The sequence below is a fragment of the Bubalus bubalis genome, chromosome 8 (assembly GCF_019923935.1).
Source record: "Bubalus bubalis isolate 160015118507 breed Murrah chromosome 8, NDDB_SH_1, whole genome shotgun sequence".
NCBI classification, from domain to species: Eukaryota; Metazoa; Chordata; class Mammalia; order Artiodactyla; family Bovidae; genus Bubalus; species Bubalus bubalis.
Window position 1 is genome coordinate 98,210,890 of NC_059164.1, and position 24,695 is coordinate 98,235,584.

The 24,695-nt window shown below is 37.7% G+C and overlaps 1 protein-coding gene and 1 long non-coding RNA gene across 5 annotated transcripts in view; one reads left to right on the top strand and one right to left on the bottom strand.

The window, feature by feature from the left end:
• AGBL3 (AGBL carboxypeptidase 3) overlaps positions 1-24,695 on the top strand; it is a 98,385-nt gene that overhangs the window by 39,576 nt on the left and 34,114 nt on the right. Inside the window, exons 7-13 of one of the 4 annotated variants that reach the window (XM_006079866.3) lie at positions 826-1,605; positions 5,168-5,330; positions 7,197-7,323; positions 8,306-8,406; positions 8,617-8,729; positions 9,568-9,634; positions 19,716-19,805. In XM_006079866.3, the coding sequence (XP_006079928.1) occupies positions 826-1,605; positions 5,168-5,330; positions 7,197-7,323; positions 8,306-8,406; positions 8,617-8,729; positions 9,568-9,634; positions 19,716-19,805 (1,441 nt within the window). The remainder of the gene's footprint in view (positions 1-825; positions 1,606-5,167; positions 5,331-7,196; positions 7,324-8,305; positions 8,407-8,616; positions 8,730-9,567; positions 9,635-19,715; positions 19,806-24,695) is intronic. The other 3 variants (XM_044946886.1, XM_044946887.1, XM_044946888.1) reach the window with 3 other exon arrangements.
• LOC123334806 lies at positions 19,103-22,298 on the bottom strand. Its single transcript, XR_006552940.1, has 2 exons — positions 21,386-22,298; positions 19,103-19,597 (listed from the first exon to the last, which is right to left on the bottom strand). It is a non-coding gene; the product is annotated as an uncharacterized LOC123334806 (long non-coding RNA).

A 24,695-nucleotide genomic window follows, 5' to 3' on the forward strand; every position in this document is an offset into this window, starting at 1 on the left:
ATACACTAAAATACAGAGCATAATACAGTTCTACATACACTCATCACCTAGATTCAACAGCTCTTAAGGTTTTGCAACATTCATTTCACCAATTCACACACACACATACACACACATAATAAGTGCATAATGCTGATAGAATAGGAAAAGAAAAAATTGGTAAAGAAAAAAGTCACAACTAACCAGGTGAAATTGTTGTATATATAAGTAATGTACTAATGAATTTATATTTGCTTTTATTTAAGTATCTTCAGTGATTAAGTATGGGGAATGCAAATAGTTATCAAATATAGTTCCTGTCCTCTCAAAGAGTTTAAAATTTTATAATTCATATGCTCATAGTAATTTATATGTTTTTAACCTTTGTTAGTGATTGTATTTCAGACCTCTAGAGTTAGAATCTAATTTAAACAAATATGTGTCTGAAGTGAAAAAAAAAAAGACACTGGACTTTAATTCTTAAAAACTTAACTCTTTAATCACTTCCTTTATAGGAAACATAACTGGGTTGAAATACATAACTTTTTGTCAAATGACCATTTTTTAATGTGCTCTCTTGAATTACAAAGGAATAAAAAGGCTTCAGAATTAGCATAGAATCAGTTTCACATCCAGTTAAAAGAGAAAATTTCAAAACAGTGATCTTTTCAATTACTTGGTATTAGATACTGCTTAATAAACACTGTTTCCCAAGTAAAAAGCTTTCCATGAGTAGGTAGATATACAAATATATTATTTGTATATTTATTATTACTTTTATTATTTAAACTTGAATGTAATTTTTACATTTTTATGTCTCCCCCCCTTGCTTTTTTTGTGTATTAGGGCAGAATATGAATACCAGCTGACTGTGCGACCTGACCTGTTCACAAATAAACACACCCAGTGGTACTATTTCCAAGTCACTAATACTCAAGCAGGAATAGTCTACAGATTCACTATTAGCAATTTCACCAAGCCTGCTAGTCTTTATAATCGGGGTATGCGCCCACTGTTTTATTCTGAGAAAGAGGCCAGCGCTCATAATATTGGCTGGCAGAGAATAGGAGACCAAATCAAGTATTATAGAAACAACCAGGGGCAAGATAGGCACCATCATTTTTCACTTACATGGACATTTCAATTTCCACACAGTAAAGATACCTGCTACTTTGCTCACTGCTATCCGTACACTTACACAAACCTGCAAGAATACCTGTCTGGCATCAATAACGACCCAGTACGGTCAAAGTTCTGTAAAATACGTGTCTTGTGCCACACAATTGCTAGGAACATGGTGTATATTTTAACGATTACTACCCCCTTGAAGAACAGTGAGTCAAGAAAGCGGAAGGCCGTGATTCTGACTGCAAGGGTACATCCAGGAGAAACCAACAGCTCTTGGATCATGAAAGGCTTCCTAGATTATATTTTAGGAAACTCAAGTGATGCAAAGTTGCTTCGGGACACGTTCGTCTTCAAGGTGGTACCCATGCTGAATCCAGATGGTGTGATTGTAGGAAATTATCGGTGTTCCTTAGCTGGACGGGATTTAAACCGTAACTATACATCTCTCCTGAAGGAATCATTTCCTTCTGTCTGGTATACCCGGAACATGATCCGGAGGTAAAATAAGCCTCAAATTACCCTCTGCTTATTTAGTAAACTTGATAGTAAGAATTTTGCTCCCACAGTTGCACTTACTTTACTCTTAACTTTCCTTAAGATAGTTTAACTATAGCTACTTAATTTTTTCCCTCATTCTTCCCACCTCTGCTTCTATACCTTTCTGGCATTATGCCACTACATTCACTAGCTTTCTTTTAAATAATAGCATTTTAATAGCTTAGTGAATCTTAAATTTGCCTGTCCTAAATTTGGTTTCTTCCTAAAACTAATGATGTTTCTTTTGGAATCCTTGAGAATCCCTCATTAATTACATCTAGAAAATTAATTACATCTAGAGTCTGAGTACTGCATTGACCACACATTGCTCTGTGATGAGTCTCTTAGGATGATGATAAGTTTGCATACTTATTTAAGCTTTCATGAATAGTCTTGTTTGCCCCTAGAAAGAAATGAACAGCTTTAAATTTTCTAAAGAATCAGAACAGTAAAATGCATGTAATATTTAAAGACTTGTTGGATTACTGAGTGAATTCTTTAATAGATTCAAGTAATAACTATCAGAAACAGGCGTTGCTAGAGTAGAAAGATTTATTGGAGTGAAACAGTACCCATTCCAAGTCCAAAGCCTCTTAACCTTTTTGGTTAAGAACGTGGAGACTGAAATGAAAACACATCAAATGGGAATCCCTGCTCTGTCATTTGCAAACTGTGTGATCTTGAGCAGCTTAAAAACAAACCCAAACCTCCATTTCCTCATCTATTTGTAAAGTGGGAATAGTAATACTTACCTCACAGACAGAAATATTAAATGAGATTATTACTAAAGTGCCCAGAATAAATGTATTCAGTGTTTCCTCAAATGTAAAAAGAAAAGGAGTTAATGAATTAGATGTAGATGTAAAAACTCTTTGTAAACTTTTTAGGATTGTTCAAATGCTACATTGATAAGTACTGTTCATGAGTGTTTGTATCCTCACCCGGCTCCATCACCAGGGCTCCTAGTGCAAGTGTCAGAGCCCCGTTTGAAGAAGGACCACCTCAGGGATACCTCCAGTCCCTGAGAGGAGCTGACAGGCTTCCAAAGCTCCCAGCATGGCTCTAGTTGTCTTGAGTTCAGCCTCAACTTTCATGTTAATCCTTTCATCTTAGACACATGGAGAGGGAAATGCAGATCCCCACAAAAAAGAAGTGAAAACCCTGGTTTTATACCCCTCACAGATGTGGACTTCAGGATTCTCTGAAGTTACTTGGGAAATATTTAAGTGATAAAGAATAACCTATGCCTGACTTGGTTTCCTGGGAATGACAGACGAAAGAGCTGAGTAAATGCAATGTGGTATCTTTTATTGGATTCTGGGACAGAAAAAGGACATTATTGGGAAAATTCGTGAAATCCAAATAAGGTTGGGAGTTTAACAGTAATGTACCAATGTTGGTTCCCTAGTTTTTGACAATATTTTGTGCTTATGTTAACATTAGGGGAAAATGGACTGAGGGGTAGCCATATGGACACTGTCAACTATTTTTGGCAATTTTATGTAAATCTGAATTTATTCCAGAATTTAAAGTTTATTTTTAATAGAAAGGGAACTTTTGGAGCCCATTTGAGTATTTATAATGTCTCCTTAATGCTCTTTGACATTAAGGGTGCCTGGCCCAACACAAGATGGATTACAGCCAAAGCCCCTTGGCTTGTCTCTGTGAAAGCTGTTTATCTTAGTTCTTCTTAAATTGTCTCATCAGAAGCTTAAGGCAGGAATCTATTCAGTAAGTTTCAGAAAGACTTCCAAGAGAAAGAACTACCTTAATGCAATTAATCATAGGCAGTAAATGGAATAAAAGACAGTCACATATGTGTGGAAAGGTGAGCAGCTGTAAGTATGCCTAAGATTAAATATATTTAGAGTATTTGAAAATAATAGATTTTAGTGTAAGATACTTAGTATATCTTAACTGTGGGTAAGAAAAAACTCTCAACTGTTTCTAAAGGGATTCATTGTAAGATGAGAGACCCTGTTGCCTTGTTTCACTTCAAAAGTAGTCATTAATATTTCTTTGAGATTTAATTACTTAGAGTTTATTTTGACTCACTTTAAAAGAAACCAGATGTTCATTAAAACTGGGGAAATGATTTTAAAATGTATAGTTTTATAATCTAATTCTAAAAACTTGCAATGATCATTTGATGGCTTTATGTCAATCTTATATCAATTTATTGGTCATCAAATGAAAAAGGGCAATAAACTAATATATGTAACAGATTGGAGAAGGAAATGGCAACCCACTCCAGTGTTCTTGCCTGGAGAATCCCAGGGACGGGGCAGCCTAGTGCCCTGCCGTCTATGGGGTCGCATAGAGTCGGACATGACTGAAGCAACTTAGCAGTAGCAGCAGCATGTAACAGATTTCAGCTTGGAATTTCACTGTAGTTTAAAAAAGTACTGTTTTGAATAAAACCTAACTTTGAATATTTTGATTTTCAGATTTAATCTTTTGTTATAAAAGTAGTACATTTCATATTAGTACAGATTGTTAACATTTGTATTTATCCTTCCAGATATAACAAATAGTGTACGTAATTTCAGTTATTTGAGTAGCCGTATGAAGTTTGGAAATATGAAAATCAAGGCAAAAATGCCCATAATCCTACCACTTTAATACCACCACTTTTTCACCTTTTGAAAGCCTACTAGTTATTTTTATCAACCAGTTTTGAGGGGCTTAGTTTTTATTACTTTAATATTCACTGAATGCCTAAATTATACAGGCTAAAAGAATTGTGCTCTTGAGAAATGATTTCTGTAAATTATTTATTAGAAATTTAATAAAATAATCAATTCAAACTTTGGTACCATTTTTCTCAAAATGGTATTTATTCACCACATTACTCAAAAGGTAACTGGCTTCAGCATCGAGTCATCAGACACAAGTTTTAACACATATTTGGGTACTTGTATGCACTGCACTGTTTTAGAGATTTTGAAGCATACCCTTTCTATAATGAGATTAACTATGGAAAATCTAAAAATCTATTTAGGTAAGTGTCAAGTAAATGGTACCAATATTAAATACTACAGGAGTTTAAAGAAAAGAAAAATTTGGTGGGGAGCTTCACTAGTTAGAGAGCAAGTGCAACCTGAGGTCAGTGTTGATGGATAAGGGGTAGTATTTGTATTTACAAAGATGAAGAAGGAAGGTATTTCAGTCAGAAAGAATCTAAGAGTTAATGGGCAAAGATAGGAGTGAGTTGTTTTCAGTGTACAACAAAAAACGACCAAAAAGCAGAGAAATCTTGTTGGAGAAAGTTTTGGAAATAAGGTAAATTTTGTCTTTATAGTGGAAGGCTAAAGCATTTGTATTTTATATACAATTAATAGGAGCTTATTGTAGGTGTTAAAAAAATTATATATTAATAATATGCAGTAGAAGTAAGAAATTGAAAACTAGGACATAAGAAATGCTGTTTATTTGGATGTTAGACTTGTTAATTCATAATTACAACCACAGAAGAAAAATGCAGAGATAAAATGCAATAACTTGTTCTTTTTCTTTTTGGTAGATTGATGGAGAAACGAGAGGTTATTTTGTATTGTGACCTTCATGGCCATAGCAAGAAAGAGAACATATTCATGTATGGCTGTGATGGTAGTGATAGATGTAAAGCATTATACTTACAGCAACGAATCTTTCCACTTATGCTGAGCAAAAATTGTCCAGATAAAGTAAGCTCCTTTAAGATTTTGACTTTTCCTTTACTATATATTGTCCATGCAGGACAGCTGAATGGATAGGCTTATTCAGTAAACTGCTTTTTTATTTAGTTTTTTTTGACTGGTTTTTACAGTTGACCATAGAAAGCAATGATGTGAAATGTTTAATAACCAGTAATTTGAAATATAATGGAAAAACGCCCACTAGCCTACCACTACACTTGATGATAAAAGACTTGACTGTTTTTCTCTTAAGGTCAGGAACAAGACAAGGATATCCACTCTTACCCTTCAATTCAGCCTTATACTGGAGGTTCTAACAAGTGCAGTAAGGGAAGAAAAAAAAGATAAAAGGCAGACTAGAAAGGAAAGGCAGATGTGATTGTCTTCATAGAAAATCCATGCAATCCACAAAAACTATAACTGAGTGAGTTTAGCAATGTCAAAGGATACAGGGTCTATCCACAGAAGCCAGCTGCAGTTCCCTATACTCACAGTGAACAACTGGAAACCAAAATTTAAAACAAAACCATTTACCATAGCTCCAAAATAAGCAAAAGACTTGTGACTGCAAATGCATGGCACAAGGGAGTTTTTAAGAGGTGATAGAATTGTTCTATATTCTGATTTTTGGTAGTGTTTTATCAACTAAAAAAAAATGCACAACGTGAAAGTTGCGAGTAAGTTTTATCTGGGGCAATGTGAGGACTGTAGCCTGGGAGACAGCACATCAGATAGCTCTGAGAAACTGTCCCAAAGAGGTAGCGGGAAAGGACACATATATATGTGATTTTGGTAAACAGGAAGTACATGCAGTCAAGCACATATTTGTAGAAAGTTTCTGCTGGTCTTGTGAAGCTTCTTCTAGTCTCGAGAAACAGTCGTCACCATGAAGGATCTTAGTGCTTTTCTAGATATGAGGAGATATAAGAACTGGGCTCGTAAAATCAGCCCCTGACAGTATCTAACTATCTAAAGACCTGTCCTGCCAGTTTCCCATAGCATAGAGTGTCTCATTCCTGCTTTCCACCCTAAACTCCTTCAGGGGGAGTATTGGAGGTCAGCAGCTGCTGTAGCACATGACTTAATCCTTATAGAGGTAGATGGCAGGCTCCCATGGCAAGTGCCAATTTGTTGACAGTTTTCACAAACCTTTACATGTATTAGGCTTTCTTAGTAGCTCAGTGGTAAAGAACCCACTTGCCAATCCAGGAGGTGCAAGTTCGATCCCTGGGTTGGGAAGATTCCCTGGAGAAGGAAATGGCAACCCACTGGTAAATCCCATGGATAGAGGAACCTGGCAGGCTACAATCTGTGGGGTCACAGAAGAGTAAGACCTAGTGACTAAACAATAACATACATGTGTTAACATTCACAGGATGGAACACAAAGTAAATTTTTTCAATTGTATGGTAATTAAATTACAAAAACTCACTGTAGATACTGATGTTATAACAATCTTTCAGGGTAATTTCAAATTATCTTTCATGTGATAATAAAGCATCAGTATCTATAAATCTACAACACTGATCTTCATTCCTAAATATTAAACGTTTAGACTCCTTCCTGTAACCTTTTAAACTCAACATTATCAAGAATTAGTCAACTGGGTTTTGAATGCATAATTATATATATATATATATAAAGTAAAATTTATTTCAGAATTCAAGCCTATAATTCTCAGACATTAAATATGTCATCCTTAAAATGAGCTATTTCCACTGATCAGGAAATAAAAGCAGCTCCAGAAGCTTTTATTTTAGCTTTAGAGAGAATTATGCTTTTGTACACCTACTTTTTCATTTCTAACCCTACTTCCTATGACAGACATTGTGATTAGAAAAGCAGTGGGTCTCATTTTTATTTGCTTCTTTTCAGTTTTCATTCTCATCCTGCAAGTTTAATATTCAAAAGAGCAAAGAGGGAACAGGAAGGGTGGTGATGTGGAAAATGGGGATCAGGAACAGCTTCACCATGGAGGCCACTTTTTGTGGATCCACTCTGGGTAAGATTGAGGGCCCTTATTCGTGACTGTCAGAGAGTTAAACCAAAGGAACACATTCAATGTAAGATTCATAGTGTTTGACAACTGGATAGTGAGCAGTTTCTTCCTACGTAGATATATACCAGTAATCTAATCAATTCTATAAATAGGATGAATAAACAAATGCCTACTGTATGTATCTTGATCACCTCATTTTCCTTTGTTTAGAAAACGAAGTTTTACCACATATATAGTATACCTAAGTGGTGGTTTCATGATCTGATCTTTAATTGCTTGTTTGGGGTTTTTCTTTTAGAAGAGTTCCTACGACTGTAATGATTTCAAGAAAAAGCAATGCTCATAATTAAAATATCAGAATAGAAATATCTTTAGTAGATTGGCTATTTTTAAGACAAAGTTGACTGGGCTTTGTTTTTCTTTTTTTTAATTGGTTCCTTGAAGTAAAATAAACATGTGCTCTAGTTCTATTTAAGGAAGCTTTTAGTCATATTTAACATATCCTTAGAATGCCTCATATTAGGGTAACTCACATTATTAGAAAATGTATAGACTCAAAGGAAGGTGCCAGAAATCCAGACATAATACTTCTGGCTAATTTTTAAGCACCTTGAAATTGATATAACACTGTTAATGATGATGAAAACATTAAATATTTATGCAGGTTTTTCTCTAAGTGATGATTAGGGTGCTTATAACTGGTAACCAAGTAGTTCATAACTTTCTGACTGAATTTTCTTCTGCTTTGCAACACAGATTAATCTGTGTTTTTAAATGTCACCTTTGGTCCAGGTGGTGGACAGGGAACAAGGGAAAACAGTCAGTTGTTTAATGACCTGCCCCAGTGTAGAAGATCCAGAGGACAGAATATGGAATCATATCAGGTGTTTTGTTTATACTCTGTTTTGCAACTTAGGCCTTCCTGCTAAGAAAAAAAAAATGTTTAACTCACCATCAAAGGTGGATAAACTTATTGATGTTTTAGGTAATAAAAGAGGCACTCATTTCAACACGAAAGACTTGGAGTCAATGGGATATCACTTTTGTGACTCTCTCTTGGACTACTGTGATCCAGACCGAACCAAGGTAAGTAAAGTCCGTTTTCTCATACATCAGACTCCAGACGCCCAGATAACATCACCTGCCTTTGGGCCTGCAGCAGTTTGTTCCTTCTAACATCCTGACTGTTCATTCAGTGTTTTGTTGTACTTGATGTTTCAGGTGTCTATAGATATTCAGTTACTTTAATTAGGAAATAAGTTATTTATAATTAACTTACCTATCATTTTCCCCTAGTACTATCAATGCCTGAAAGAATTAGACGAAATGGAGAAACATATAAACTTGGAAAAAGTCATTGATGATTCAGATACTTATCTGAAAGAAATTACATTGGATCTAGAGACTAGGTAGGTCAAGATAGTGAAAGTAATGTAATTTGCTGTGTTATTCTACATGCTCTCTAGTGGTTAGGATACAACTCTCATCACCACGACCAGGGTTCCATTCCTGGTTAGGGAAGGCCTGTTATAACAATTCAAGGATGTAATTGTCAGTCTGTACTGAAAATCCTGGCTAGAGATGGAGGAAAATTTTCCCCATGCACGTTACTTCAGCCAGAACTTATCAAGACTTCATTTATTCAAATGATATTGAGTACCCACTATGTACTATATGTGAAAGACATCTCAAATTGTTTTTAATGCTGTCATTACCCACAGAGAATTGACACATTTATAGAGACACCATATAAATAATCTAAGTTAGTGAATGATAAGTGCACAATTTAATGCCAAGGGAATGTTACTGGAAGAAGGAAGGTACTAATTTTAGTGCAGTTCCTATAGGAAAATCAGAACAAATGTTTGATTCTTAACCTTTATAAGTTTTCAGACTTTGAGTTAGTGCCCCTGTAACTCCAATGGTGACTCAAAAGTTTGTTTGCAGATAGAGTATCATTTTGAACTCATGAATTTGTTTATATTTGACATGATCCAATCAATTTCAGTTATCATTCCTCTAATACTCTCTTCTAGTTTGACATGATCCAATCAATTTCAGTCATCATTCCTCTAATATTCTCTTCTAATGCCTAGAACTATCAAACATCTACACCACCTTTGTAAACATCCTTTTTATAACCAGAACTATTTCTGCCATTCCAATAACATAATAAAGTAAAAGTAACAGTTGAAATTTTAAAACACCACCAAAACATTATGTAAAGTAATTTATTATTTTTTGTAGTAGCCATGCCTCTGACAGTTCAGAATCCAATGACTCTCAGACTGATCTTCTCAAGTTAAATTCTCAGGTACGATTGAAAATTTATGCCTATGATATGGGTATGCCAAATAGGTACTCTTCTTACTATGACTAACAACCAGGCAAAAAAAAGAGTCTGCAGTTGTATAAATTATTGTATGGCATAATTGTTACTTTCTTATTATGTACCATATCCTTAAATCATAGAATTTTCTAATCTTAGAGTCTTTTAATACCCTTGCTTTATTGATGAGAAAAATTAAGATCCAGAGAGATTAAATTACTTTTCAAAAGCCATACTACTTGTTAATAATAGTTGGTAGCATAACATACATTGCCTGACTGTTAGTTCTATATTCATTTATTTATTTACTTAACAACTATGTACTGAGCTCTGACTTCATGCTTGGGAATAGATCAGTGAACAAAAGTAAAAAAAAAAAATCCTTCCCATCATAGCTTATATTCTAGTTGGTAAGTAAAATGTGAAAGTCACTCAGTCCTGTCTGACTCTTTGCAACCCCATGGACTATAAAGTCTGTGGAGTTCTCCAGGCCAGAATACTGGAGTGGGTAGCTTTTTCCCTTCTCCAGCAGATCTTCCCAAGCCAGGAATCAAACTGGGGTCTCCTGCATTGCAAGTGGATTCTTTACCAACTGAGCAAGTAAAATGTATGATGTGTTAGATGATGAGAAGTGCCTAAGGAGGAAATTAGAGCAGGAGGAGGATTAGGGAGTTTAGGTGGCATTGTGTACTAAATGTTTGTGCCCCACCACTGAATACACATGTTGAAACCCTGACCCCCAATGTGATGGTATTAAGAGGTGACTACGACAAGCTTGAACTGAAGAGGATGGAGACATAGACTAAAAGGAAGGCTATCAGAACTTCTTGAGTTTTACAGTATGGCTTCAATACTGCAGCGCTCTGTAGCTGAGAAATGTGTAATGTTCTTCAACACAAGTTTGACGGGTTTTTTGTTTTTTATTGAAGTATAGTTGATGTACAAAGTTACAGGTATACAGTATTGTGATCCACGATTTTTAAAGGTTACACTCCATTTACAGTTATTATAAAATATTGGTTATATTCCCCATGTTGTCCAATTATCCTTGTAGCTTATTTTATACATAATAGTTTGTACCTCTTAATCCCCTATCCCTGTATTCTCCCTCTTCCTTTCTCTCCCCACTGGTAACCACTTGTTTGTTCTGTGTATTTGTGAGTCTGTTTCTTTTTTGTTATATTCACTAGAATACATTCACTATTTTCACATTTTTTAGATTCACATACAAGTAATATCATTCAGTATTTGTTTTTCTCTGACTTATTCCACTCAGCATAATACCCTCCAAGTTCATCCATGTTGCTGCAAATGACAAAATTCCATTCTTATTTATGGCTAAGTAGTAGTCCATGCACCCGCGCGCCCGCACACACACACCACATTTTCTTTACCCATTCATCTATTAATGGACACTTGATTGCTTCTTTATCTTGCCAACTGTAAATAACGTTGCTGTGAACATTGGAAGGATTGTTATCTTTTCAAATGAGTGCTCTTTTTTTTTTCCGGATATATACCCAGGAGTGAAGCTGCTGGGTCATGTGGTAGTTCTGTTTTTGAGAAACCTCCATACTGTTTTCTGTAGTGGATGCACAAATTTACATTCCTGCCAGTAGTGTTTGAGAGTTCCCTTTTCTCCACAATCTCGCCACCATTTGTCATTTGTGTTTTTGATGATAGCCATTCTGACAGGTGTGAGGTTGATATTTCATCGTGGTTTCCCTGATGATTAGCTGTGTTGAGCATCTTTTCATGTGCTTCTTGGCCATCTGCATTTTCTCTTAAGAAAAATGTTTATTCAGTTCTTCTGCACATTTTTTAAATTGGGTTGTTGTTTTGATGTTGAGTTATATGGCAGTTTATATATGTTGAATATTAACCCTTATCAATTACATCATTTGTAAAATATTTTCTCCCACTCAGTAGGTGGTTGTCTTTTCATTTGGTTTTTTCTTTCCTTTGCTGTGCAAATGATTTTAATTAGATCCCATTTATTATTATTTCCTTTGCTTTAGGAGATAGATATAAAAAATATTGGTACAATTTATGTCAGACTGTCCTGCCTGTGCCTTCCTCTAGGAGTTTTATGGTTTCTGGTCTTACATTTAGGTCTGTAATCCATTTTTTGTGTATTTTTGTATGTGGTGTTAGCGAATGTTCTGATTTCATTCTTTTACGTGTAGCTGTCCAGTTTTCCCATCCCTGCCTTCTGAAGAGACTCTTTTTTCCATTGCATATTCTTGCCTCCTTTGTTGTAGATTAGTTGACCATACATGTGTGGGTTTATTTCTGGGCTCTCTATTTTGTTCCATTGGTCTTTGTATTTATTTTTGTGCTAGTACCATATTTTGGTTACTAAAGTTTTGTAGTATAGTCTGAAGTCAGGGAGCATGATTCCTTCAGCTCTGTTCCTCTTTCTCAAGATTGTTTTGGCTATTCAGGGTCTTCTGTGTTTGCATACAAATTTTTTAATTATTCTAGTTCTGTGAAAAGTGCCATTGGTATTTTGATAGTGATTGCATTGAATATGTAGGTTACCATAGATAGTTATGGTCATTTTAACAATATTAATTCTTCTAATCCAAGAACACAGTGTATTTTTCCATCTGTTTGTGTCAGCAAGATAAATTTTTAAAAGCCCCAAAGGGACTAAGAGATCATCAGGGACGCTAACGCCTAGGTTTTAACAGGGCAGATGGCTTCCATTGAAGGCCATGGAGGTAGGCTGTCTGGAGCTGTGCACTGTGGTGTGGACAGAGTACTGACAGAGAGCCATGTATGAGTGGCAGCCTGCCAAGCTGCTGGATGATACTGCCACCCCAGTGGGTCCAGAAGGCAGATCACGGAGGCATGAGGATTATTCATGACCATGAAGATCTCACTGAATCTGCTTTACTAGGTTTTGTGTTTGCCTGGGACCCATCACCTCATCCTTCTTTGCTTTTTCTCCCTTTTACAATGGGAATGTCTATCCTATGCCTGTCCCTCGGTGGTACTTTGGAAGCACATAACTTGGTCATAGTTTCACAACTGGACAGGAAATCTACCTTAGGATGAATCGTATTTTGAGTTTCATCCATATCTGATTTAGATGATATTTAGCTAGGACTTTGGAGTTTAGAGTTGATACTGGAATGAGTTAAGACATTAGGGGTTGTTGGGATGGAATGAATGAAGTTTGCTTTTGAGAAGGATGTCAGTATGGGAGGTTTAGTGGTGGAATGGTCTGGATACTTCTGTCTCCCAGAAGTCATATGTTGACATTATAATGCCCAGTATTATTATTAGAAGGTGGGGCCTTTGGGGGGTGATTATGTCATGAGGGCCTAGCCATCTGAATGGGATTAGCACCTTGTAAAAGAGGGCCCAGAGAGATCCCTAGCCCCTTCTGCCTTGTTAGGATGCAACAGACAGTCCACAAACCAAAAAGAAGCTCTCACCTGACCATACCACATCCTCATCTCAACCTTCCAGCCTCAGAAATATGAGAAATAAATTTCCTTTTTTATTAGACACCCAGTCTATGGTAACTGTTTTGTTAGAGCAGGTGAATGGACCAAGACAGATATTGTATTCATTTCCTCTTGCTGAGTAGCTAATTACCCCAAACCTCTGCAACTTCAAATGATAAACATTTATTATCACACAGTCTCTGTGGGTCAGAATCCAGGAGTGACTTATCTGGGTTCCTAAGTTCTCTGAAAAGACTGCAATGAAGGTATTGGCAAGGCTGTGGAATTACGAAGACTTGACTGAGGAAGGATCCATTTCTCGTGTTCACTTACATGGTTGGTGATAAGATTCAGCTCCTCACAGGCTGCTGAGCTGAGGGACTCAGTTCCTTGTTGGCTGAGGGCTGAAGTCTCCCTTGGTTCCTTACCATGTGTGCTTCTTGTATGACAGCTCACAACACGTATCTGGCTTTCATGTGAATGAGCAAGTAAGACAGCAGAAGAGGGCACACAGGCTAGAGGCACAGTCTCCCTGTAGCCTCATCCCAGAAGCAGAATCCCATCGCTTTTGCCATATACCATGCATTAGAAGTGAGTCACCAGGTTGAGCCCAATACCTAGGGCCACAGGAGAGCATGAATGCTAACAGATGGGGATCATCAGAGGTCATCTTAGAGATTGTCTACCACAGATGTGAAAGCCATTAATGTTGATTTGATCTTTGTCTCAAGGTTATATTGAAGCCAACCTACAAATTCTAGAATTTGGGGCTGTTTTCCCTCTCAATTCCATTTTTTTATTCAAGTATTTTTGAGCTGATTTCTTTCTTGTAGCACCTTATCAAATGAAGCTAGCAACCACCAACTCATAACTCTATAAACTTTGTGCCTCAAAGTCTCTTTGTCCAGTGACTCAGGTTTGTTAGGTACATCTTCTCTCACAGAAGGCAGTTTCACTAAATGTGTCACCTCTACATAACTTGTGTTTTCTGCCTTCCTGTAACCACCTGTTATTTAGTCACCAAGCCAATGATTGCCACATAGTTTAGGTTTTATTAGGACAGCATCCTACTTTTAGGTATCAGGTCTAAACTATTCATATTTTATTCATTAAAACAATTCTCAGAATGTCAATAGCTTATATTAGCAAATATCTTTTTTCCTGTTTGGGGGTCATCTATGGCTATATTGGACTGACCAGGGATCCACTGAACTCAGGTCCAGACTGTGGGCTGATTCAGGTCTGGTAAACATTTCTTCCTTCTCCATAGATACCAGCAGCCAGCTGGGGCATGTTCTCTCATTGTTTCTCTCATGGTAAATCACAAGAGTTCAGGAGGCATGCCAAACCATGAAAGTATGTTTAAAGTTCCCTTGTATCATTCCACTGGCTAAATAAATTCCTATGTCCAAATCTAACATCAAGGGAGTAAGGAGAGTAAAACTCGGGGAATGATCTAGGAGGGACCTATTCCTAGACTAGGAGTAATAGAAGTGCAAAGGCCATGAGGAAGGAACATGTCTGTTATCTTTTGGAAGACCAAGGATACTAATCTGGGTAGAGAAGATTGAACAAAGAGAACAGGAGTAAGAGAACGTGAAATAGGTGTTGGACACTGGGGAGCAGGTGGAATAGATCATGTAAAACCTGGCTTAGGACTTCAGTTTTTACTCTTGAGTTTGGAGAGTTTGGGTTAGAGAAGTAACATGGGCTTTGTATCAGCAAGGTCACTTTGGCTGCTGTGTTGAGAGCAGAACGATGAATCACGAGGGGAAACCATTTAAGGGGCTATTGCAGTTACCCAGGCAAGAAGAAGTGGTAGCTGGACCAAGGTGGTAGCTGTAGAGATGATGAGACGTGACCAGATGTTAGATACATCTGACAGAGTCTAGAGAATTTGCTGATGGCTTGGGTACAAATTTGAAAAATACAAAGGAGAGAAAGAGGTCTCCAGAATTCCAGGCCTGAGCAACAAGATGGAGCTTCCACTTAGTGACATGGAGATTGTTTTCTTCTCTACCTACTAAATCATATTCTGAGGGTGTGTATCAGAAGTCCATCCATTGCAAAGAAACAAAAAACTATTCCAAAAGATGGCTTAGCTAAAAGGGGAATTGGTCAGTTTAGTAAGGGAAATAGTCTAGGGATAAGGCTGGCTTTAGCCATGGCTTAAATAAGGGGCTCAAAGAATATCACCAGGATGCAAAGTTTTTTCTCCATTTTAATGTTATTTCTGCCTCTTCTGGGTTGGTTCTATTCTCAGACTCTCCTCTCTTGCGGGCAAAATGGAATTCTAGCCTCTCATTCTCACAATTCTAAGTCTGGTATATACCCTCTTTTCCAGTAGCCCCTCAAAAATAGAGAGATTGATTGTTTTTTTTATTGTAGTAAAATTACACATAACATTGACCATCTTAACCCTTGTTAACTGTATAATTCATTGGTACAAGTACATTCACACTGTTGTACAACCATCACCACCATCCCATAACTCTTATCATCTTGAAAAGCAAACTCTACAGCCTTTAATAACTCCCCATTCTCTGCTCCCATGTCTCTTGGAAACCACTGTATACTCTTCTTTCTTCATGTATTTTGCCATGCTAAGTACCTCATATAAGTGGAATTGCACAATGTTTGTCTTTTTGTGACTGGCTTATTTCATCGAGCATGATGTCCTCAAGGTTCATCTATATTGTAGCATATTTCAGAATTTCTTTCCTTTATAAGGCTAAATAATATTCGATTGTATGTTTACACTGAATTTTGCTAACTCATCTCTCAGTGGAAACTTAAGGTTGCTTCCACATTCTAGCTGTTGTGAATATGATCACACATCTCCTCAAGATGCTGCTGCTCTTCATTCTTTTGGGTGTGTACCCCAAAAGGAAACTACTGGATCCTACGGTGATTCTACTTTCAATTTTTTGAGGAACCTCCATACTGTTTTTCACAGCAGTTATACCATTTTACATTCCCACCAACAGTGCATGCAGGCTCTACTGTACCTACATGCTTGCAAGCACTCGTTATTTTCTGGTTTGTTTGTTTTTTAATATTGGCCATTCTAACAGGTATGAGATACCACCTCACTGTGGCTTTGATTTGCATTTCCCTAATTATTAGTGATGTTGAGCGTGTTCATAAGGGATACTGGTCTATATAGCTTCCTTTTCTTGTTTGTAGTGTCTTTGTTTAGCTTTGGTATCAGGGTAACTCTGGCCTTATAAATTACAAAATGTTCCTTCCTCTTCAAAATTTTTTAGAAATGTTTGAGAAAGATCAGCATTAGTTGTTCTTTAAGTATTTGGTGGAATTCACCCAACAAACCATCGGGGCTTTATTGTTAGTTGGGAGAATTTTGATTACTGATTTCAGTCTCCTTAACCTAGTTACTTGTCTATTCATATTTTCTATTTCTTCATGAGATGCTCTTGGTAAGTTCTGTGTTTCTAGGAATTTATTCATTTCATCTTGGTTATCCAACTTGTTGGCATACACTTGTTCACAAGACTTTGTTATAACCCTTTATATTTGTGTAGAATTGATACTAATATCCTCACTTTCATTTCTTATTTTAGTAATTTGTCTTTTTTTTCCTTAGTCCATTTAGCTAAAGATTTGTCAACCTTGTTGACCTTTTGATTCATTTTCTTCAGTTTTTCTATTTCATTTATTTATCTCTGCTCTAATCTTTATTACTTCCTTCCTTCTGCCATCTGTGAATTTGTTTTTTAATGTGATTATGGATACAAATTTCCTCCTCAGTGCCACTTATGCTGTGTCCCATAAATTTCACTCTGTTGTGTTTTCATTTTTATTCAACTCTGTATTTTCTAATTTCCCTTGTGACTTCTTTGATCCATTTTTTTTAAAAGTGTGTATAATTTCCACAAGTTTTTGAATATTTTAGATTTTCTTCTGTTATTTATTTCTAACTTCATCCCATTGTGGTCAGAGGGAGATACTTTGTATACTATCTATTAAAATGTATTACAACTCAACTGGTGGACTAACATCTGTTCTATCCTGAAAAATGTCCTATATGCAACTGAGGAGAAATGTATACTCTGTTGTTGTTGGGTACAGTGTTCTGTGTATGTCTGTTAAGTTTAGATGACTTAATGTGTTAAATCCTTTTTCCTTACAACCTTCTGATTGGTTCCATATTATTGTAAGTAGGGTATTGAAGGCGAAGAGTTGACTTATTGGAAAAGACTCTGATGCTGGGAGGGATTGGGGGCAGGAAGAGAAGGGGACGACAGAGGATGAGATGGCTGGATGGCATCACTGACTCGATGGACGTGAGTCTGAGTGAACTCAGGGAGTTGGTGATGGACAGGGAGGCCTGGCGTGCTGCAATTCATGGGGTCGCAGAGTCGGACACGACTGAGCGACTGAACTGAACTGACTGAACTATTATTGTAGAACTGTCTGTTTCTCCCTTTGGTTCTATTTTGCTTCATATATTTTGATGATCATTAGGTATGTAAATATTTATAATTGTTATATATTATTGTTGTATTGAATTTTTTATTAACCTTTAATGTCCTTTTATAGTAGTTTCCAGTAATGTTTTAAAATTTAGTCTGTCTTTGTCTAATAGAGCCACCTCTGCCTCTGTGGGTTGCTGTTTGCATAGGATATCTCTTTCCTTTCACTTTCAACCAGTTTCTGTGTTTGGATCTTTCTGAGTCTTTTAAGACTGCATATAGTTGGATCATGTGTTTTTATCCATTCTCCCAATCGCTCTGTTTTGATTAGAGAGTTTAATCCATTAATAATATCCATGTATTATCCATTAATAATATCCATATTATTATCCATTAATATCCATTTAATCCATTAATCCAATGGAAATAATTCCTGATACAGAGACTGACTTCTGTCCTTGTGCTGTTTTCAATATGCCTTATAGTATTTTTGTCCCTCCTTTTCCTGCATTACTGTCTTCTTTTGTGCTTAGTTGATTTTTTGTGGTGAAATGTTTCAGTTCCTTTCTTATTTCCTTTTGTGTATATTTTATAAATCATTTCTTTGCTTTCACCATGGGGATTACATTTACTATCCTAAAGTTATAACAGTCTAATTTGAATTGATACCAACTTAACTTCAAAACATACAAAAACTGTTCCTTTATAGCTGTACCCCCACGCTTCCAGTTGTATATGTCACAGAATTACGTAGTTATACATTGTGTGCCCAAAAACATAAACTAATATTTCTTTAAGTGTATTAGTCTCCTAAATTACGTAACAAATAAGGTTTGGGGTTACAGGGCTTCCTTGGTGGCTCAGACAATAAAGAATCTGCCCACAATGTGGGACACCCAGGTTCAATCCCTGAGTCGGGAAGATCCCCTGGAGAAGGAAATGGCAACCCACCGCAGTATTCTTGCCTGAAAATTCCATGGACAAAGGAGCCTGGTGGGCTATAGTCCTTGGAGTCGCAAAGATCAGACACAACTGAGTGACTTAAAATTTTATAGGCTAAAGTAATAGTAGTATTAGCTTTTAGACTAATAAATGCTTTTTTTTTTCTTTACTTTTTTTTCCTCTTTAATCATGTAGACTTAATCATGTGGGGCTTCCCAGATAGCTCAAATGGTAAAAAATCTGCCTGCAATGCAGGAGACCTGGGTTCAATCTCTGGATTGGGAAGATTCCCTGGAGGAGGGCATGGCAACCCACTCCAGTGTTCTTGCCTGGAGAAGCCCATGGACAGAGCCTGGTGGCCTATCGTCCATGGAGTCCCAAAGAGTTGGACACAACTGATCAACTAACACTTTTTTCCATGTAGATGACAGATCTGTTTCAAATTATTATTACAATAACACTAACGTTCATAATTTCCCATGTATTTATTACCTTCATTTAGACCTCTATTTTTCTGTACAGCTTCAAGTTACTACCTAGTGCCCTTTCATTTAACCTTGCAGAAATCCCTTGAGCATTTCTTTCAAGGCATGTCAAGTGGTCACAAACTCCCTCAGCTTTTGTTTATCTGGAAATGTCTTAATTTCTCCCTAAATTTTGAAGGACCATTCTGCTGGGGTTTTTTTTTTGTTTTTGTTTTCCTTTAAATTCTGCATTGTCTTCTGGCTTCCAAAGTTTCTGAGAAATTGGCAATGATCTTATTGAGGATCCCTTGCAGGTAACAGTTTGCTTCAGTCTTACTGCTTTCAAAGTTTATGTGACTTAGTGTGGGCATTTTATCTTACTTGAAGTTGACTGAGATTCTTTGATAGTTACCTTCACATCTTTGATCAAATTTGGGAAGTGTTCAGGCATTTTATCTTCACTCATTGGCACTTCTGGGTTTCTGGCTTCTCCAGCTCTAAGGCTGGGATAGATGAGGCAAAAAGAAAACACACAGAACTACTCACCATCGGGCAGCCCTTCTGCTCCTGAAGTCCCTCATCATCTGCCTCCTCTTCTCCTTTCAGAGCCTCTTGTGTTTACTTTGTATATAACAACCAGGGGTTTTAGTTGTACTTAGTGGAAAGGAGAGAAAAGAAAAAGTACTTCATCTTCCTAGAAGTCTCAAAATAGTTTTATATCTGCATACATACTATCTTTGATACATTGATTAAATATGAATCTCTTACCTAGATAAAAACCAAGAAAAAACAACTAAAAACAAAGAAGGAAAGAAACTCTACCATAGAAAGACATCAAAACATCAGAGAAGAAGAACAAGAGGTAAATATTCATTGATATGTTTGCTAATGGTTGTTTGGAAAAAACAAGAGAATGGCAAGTTATTTCCTCTTACACCCAGGAAAGCTTAATGATTTTTCCCCAGGAAAACTTAATGATTAAAATTTTGCTCATATTACTTACTATTTATAAAAATACAAAAGAGTCTTGGCAGGTGAGAGATGGGTCTTATTAAGGTTCTATATTTAAATTTCACTTATAATTACCTTACTCAGAAAACTATTTAAGGTCTCTTACAAAGAGGATAGCAAGAAGAGATAAAACTTAGAAAACTTAATGGGGAATACAAGAGTATAAAACAGGTGGTGCTGAGATTGCCTTTCATCATGACAGCAGGAGGAGCTCTGAAACCCTTTCACCAGCAAAAATTGGTGAAAAGTATTATTTTTTTTAAATTTAAAGTTTCTGGAAATGGTCCTGGGGCATGCAGCAAATGAAAAAAACATCTACTCAGGAAAATCTAAACTATGATAAAAACAAAAAATAACAACAACAAAAAAAACCCCAGAACCTGTGGTATTTGAATCAAGACTCTGCACACCCCCTGGCCCCAGCTCACTGATACTCTGCAGTGGAGGACACAGGGTCCCCTCTCCCCCCAGATACCAGACAAAGGGCTATCATACCAGTAGGGGCAGGGCACTTGAATTTCTTACTGTGTCTCCAGCTACCTATTGCTAAAGCTAAGTTCCAGGTAAGTGCAGCCAAGAGGTGGGGGGCTCCCTTCTTTCTATCTATCCAAACCCCGTTCTTGAAAATAAGGCTCTAGTTTGGATGCTACATCACTGAAAATACTTTGGTCCTAACTGGCCCTATCTGGGTTAGTAAAGTGTTAGTTCCACACTGGAAGAAGCACATAGAGAAGACCTGAGACTACTGCCGTCTTCCCACCTACATCTTAGCTTTGAAAGTGGGGTACCACTGAAAGAAAAGTGCCACTGTCCCCACTGTTAGCGTGACACTCCTATTAGAAATTTTGCATAAATGCAGCAAGATGGCAGAGTAGAAGGATGTGGAGCTCACCTCTCTTCACAAACACATCAAAAATACAACCACCTGTGGAACAGTTCTCACAGAAAACCGACGGGAAATGGGCAGAAGACCTCTTATATTGTACAACCGAAGCTGCATGCACAGTAGAGCACAAGCTGTCAGAACCTGCATATGGGGGCACGGGTACTGTGGCAACAGACTTTGTTGGCATGCACACCAAGTGGCATCCCAGAACCACATGTCTCTACCAGACATCCCTGAGGAGGAATACAGAGCGGCTCCTTTCCCTGGTCCTCCCCACCTCACACCCCAGCTTGGAGCTGGATGTGGGGTGGAGAGGCCCTGGGGGGCACTCCCACAGAGGCAGCCAGGGCCCCAGGCGGCAGCATAGGGACCTCCATTCCTGCAGCTACAGCACCCCAACCTCTCAGCCCCAGCCTAGAACTAGTCTGGGACAAACACAATGGAGAAGGGACACGACCTCAGGCTGCCTCTGGGCAGAACTGCAAGCGACTTCACGGGCACAGGTTCACTGTGACCACGTGGGCCCCACTTGCTTCAGCACTCACCTCCTCTGAGACAGAGCACATAGTTAAGGGCAGCAGAGCCTTACTGAACCCAGGTGATCTGGAAGACAGAATAATGGAAATCACCCAATCAGAACAGCAGACAGAAAGCCAAATTGGGGGGTGGGGGGGAATGAAAGCCATATACAAGAGCTGTTGGATATTATAGACTGCCTTGCTCAGTTGTGTCTAACTCTTTGTGATCACATGGACTGTAGGTGACCAGGCTCCTCTGTCCATGGAATTCTTCAGGCAAGAATACTGGAGTGGGTAGCCATTCCCTTCTCTAGGGGATCTTCTCGACCCAGGGATCAAACCCACATCTCCTTAATTGCAGGCAGATTTTTTACAGTCTTAGCCACCAGGGAAGCCCCATAAAGAATGCCAGCCTATGCATAATTTTGGTACCAGAAGGAGAATAGAGAGAAAAGGGGATCAAAACTTTTTTTAAAGAAATTATGGCTGAAAATTTCCTAGAATCTAAAAGAGGAAACAGATATCCAGGTATAGGAAGCATAGAGAGTCCCAAAGAAGATAAGCAGACCCAAACCAAGACACAGTTAAAATGGCAAAAGTTAAAGAGGATTCTCGAGGCAAGAAGAGAAAAACAGTCAGTTGCAAGGAAACCCCATATAAGGTTGATAATTCTCTGCAAAAGCTGTACAGGTCAGAAGTAAGTGGCATGATATAGTCAAAGTCCTGAAAGAGAAAACTCTGCAACCTGGGATACTCCACCCAGCAAGAGTATCATTTAGAATAGATGGAGAAAGAATGTCTCACATAAGCAAAAACTAAGAGTACAGCAATGCTAAGCCTAACCTAAAAGAGATATTGAGAGATCTTCTGTATATAGAAAAGAAGCAAGTATCTATAGGAAAGGGGAAATAACAACAGGAAAGGCAAATATATAAAAAGACTGAACATCACTTCAGTACATCGGAGAAGGCAATGGCACCCCACTCCAGTACTCTTGCCTGGAAAATCCCATGGACGGAGGAGCCTGGTAGGCTGTAGTCCATGGGGTTGCTAAGAGTCAGACACAACTGAGCGACTTCACTTTCACTTTTTACTTTCATGCTTTGGAGAAGGAAATGGCAACCCGCTCCAGTGTTCTTGCCTGGAGAATCCCAGGGACAGGGGAGCCTGGTGAGCTGTCGTCCATGGGGTCGCACAGAGTCGGACATGACTAAAGCAGCTTAGTAGCAGTAAGTTAGTACATGCTGCTGCTGCTGCTGCTAAGTCGCTTCAGTCGTGTCCAACTCTGTGCGACCCCAGAGATGGCAGCCCACCAGGCTCCCCGGTCCCTGGGATTCTCCAGGCAAGAACACTGGAGTGGGTTGCCATTTCCTTCTCCAATGCATGAAAGTGAAAAGTGAAAGTGAAGTCGCTCAATCGTGTCCGACTCTTTGTGACCCCATGGACTGCAGCCCACTAGGCTCCTCCATCCATGGGATTTTCCAGGCAAGAGTACTGGAGTGGGGTGCCATTGCCTTCTCCGAAGTTAGTACATAGATTAAAGCAATCCAAAAACAAATTGTAAAAGCAACTATAATTACAATTAATAGTAAAAGGATAAGCATCAAAATGTAAAATAAACCAAAATCACAAAATGTAGAGGAGGAGAATATAAAAATGTAGATCTTTTAGAATGTGTTTGAACTTGTATGACTATTCATTTAGAACACGTAAGATATAGTTATGGGTTAACACTTGAAAACCAAGGTAACCACACATCAAAAAGGTACAATAGATTCTCAAAAACCAAAAAGAAAGGAACTCGAGCATAATACAGAAGAAAGCCATCAAACCACAAAAGGGAAAACAAAAAGAAGAAATAACTACAAAAACTGGAAAACAAATGTTTAAAATGGCAGTAAGTACATACTTTATTAATGATTTCTTTAAATGTCAGTGGACTAAATTCTGTAATCAAAAGACAGAGTGGCAGATTGAATAAAAAATGCCACCTACAAGAGACTCACTTTAGGGGAAAAGATAAAGATTAAAAGTGAGGGGATGGAAAAAGGCATTTCATCCAAATGGAAACAATAAGAAAGCAGGGCTAGCAATACTTGTATCCGATGAAACAGACTTTAAAACAAAGGCCATAAGGAAAAACAAAGGACATTATATAATGATAAAAGGAACAATACAAGTAGAAGATACTACACTTGTTAACATAAATGTACTCAATACAGGATCACCTAAATACATAAAACAGGTACCAGCAGACATAAAGGGAAAGACCTACAAGAATACAATAATAATAGTAGGAGACTTTTATTGACATCAATGGACGGAACTTCTAGACAGAAAATCAATAAGGCAACAGAGATGTTAGATGACACAACAGACCAGATAAAACATAGCTCCTAATGTCTTCCCAAAGTAAAAGACTTAATTTGCAACAGATCCTGGAGAAATTCAAGCTTAATAGCATTCTCAAAAATTGAAATATAGAGAAAGGCGATTTGAATTAGATTGGTAGATTCTTTGGAGATATGGGCCAAACGTATAGGCTGGCTAGTTCACAGAACTGGGGGCAGGGGAACAGGTAGGAGGAGTCTAAGGCAGGGTCAGTATAAATCTGAAACCCTGACCTGGCAAATTATCCCTTCAAAGGAACGCAGATTTGATTAAATTGGCCTGTAGAGCAATTTATACCCCCAAGGCATTGCTAAAGCAATATACCTACCAGCCAGAAATTAGCAGAATTTAACAGCTGGGTATAGTCAGGGAAGGAGTCAGAGAGATTTCTGCCAAAACCACTGCCCTCCCAGAGAGTGTGGTCAGGGATGGAAGGGGTAGGGGAAGGATTAGTACCCTACCCAGAGATCAAAAGAACTGTCCAATTAGGAAATAAGCCTGACAAACACGGATGAAGGACAACATCCCAAGTCAATGAGATCCAAAAAAAAATCCTCTTTGGATCCCATTGGTCAATCCATAAAGCATCTGTTACCTGCAGAGAGCCCAGAAGTCAACCTGAGTACCAGCCTCAGGTTAGAAGATTTCTACTCAAATATTTTTGGTGTTAATAATAGTAATCCAGTGGGAAATCTAAGGTTAGCCATGACAAGTTCATTCAGCAGATACAGCAGCAAATACACTGCCATCTGCCAAATGTGGATTAACAGAATCTACTTTTCCAAGAACTTTTGAATTTTTTTTCTCATTTTTTAATAATCTTTGGTAAAAAGAGTGAAGAGTATCATCTTAACTGAGGTTAATGCCTGAGGTCATATTAAGCTCATGCTCTTCAACTATTTCTTAAATGATTGCTTATAAGATATCAATGTATCCCTTAAAAAGT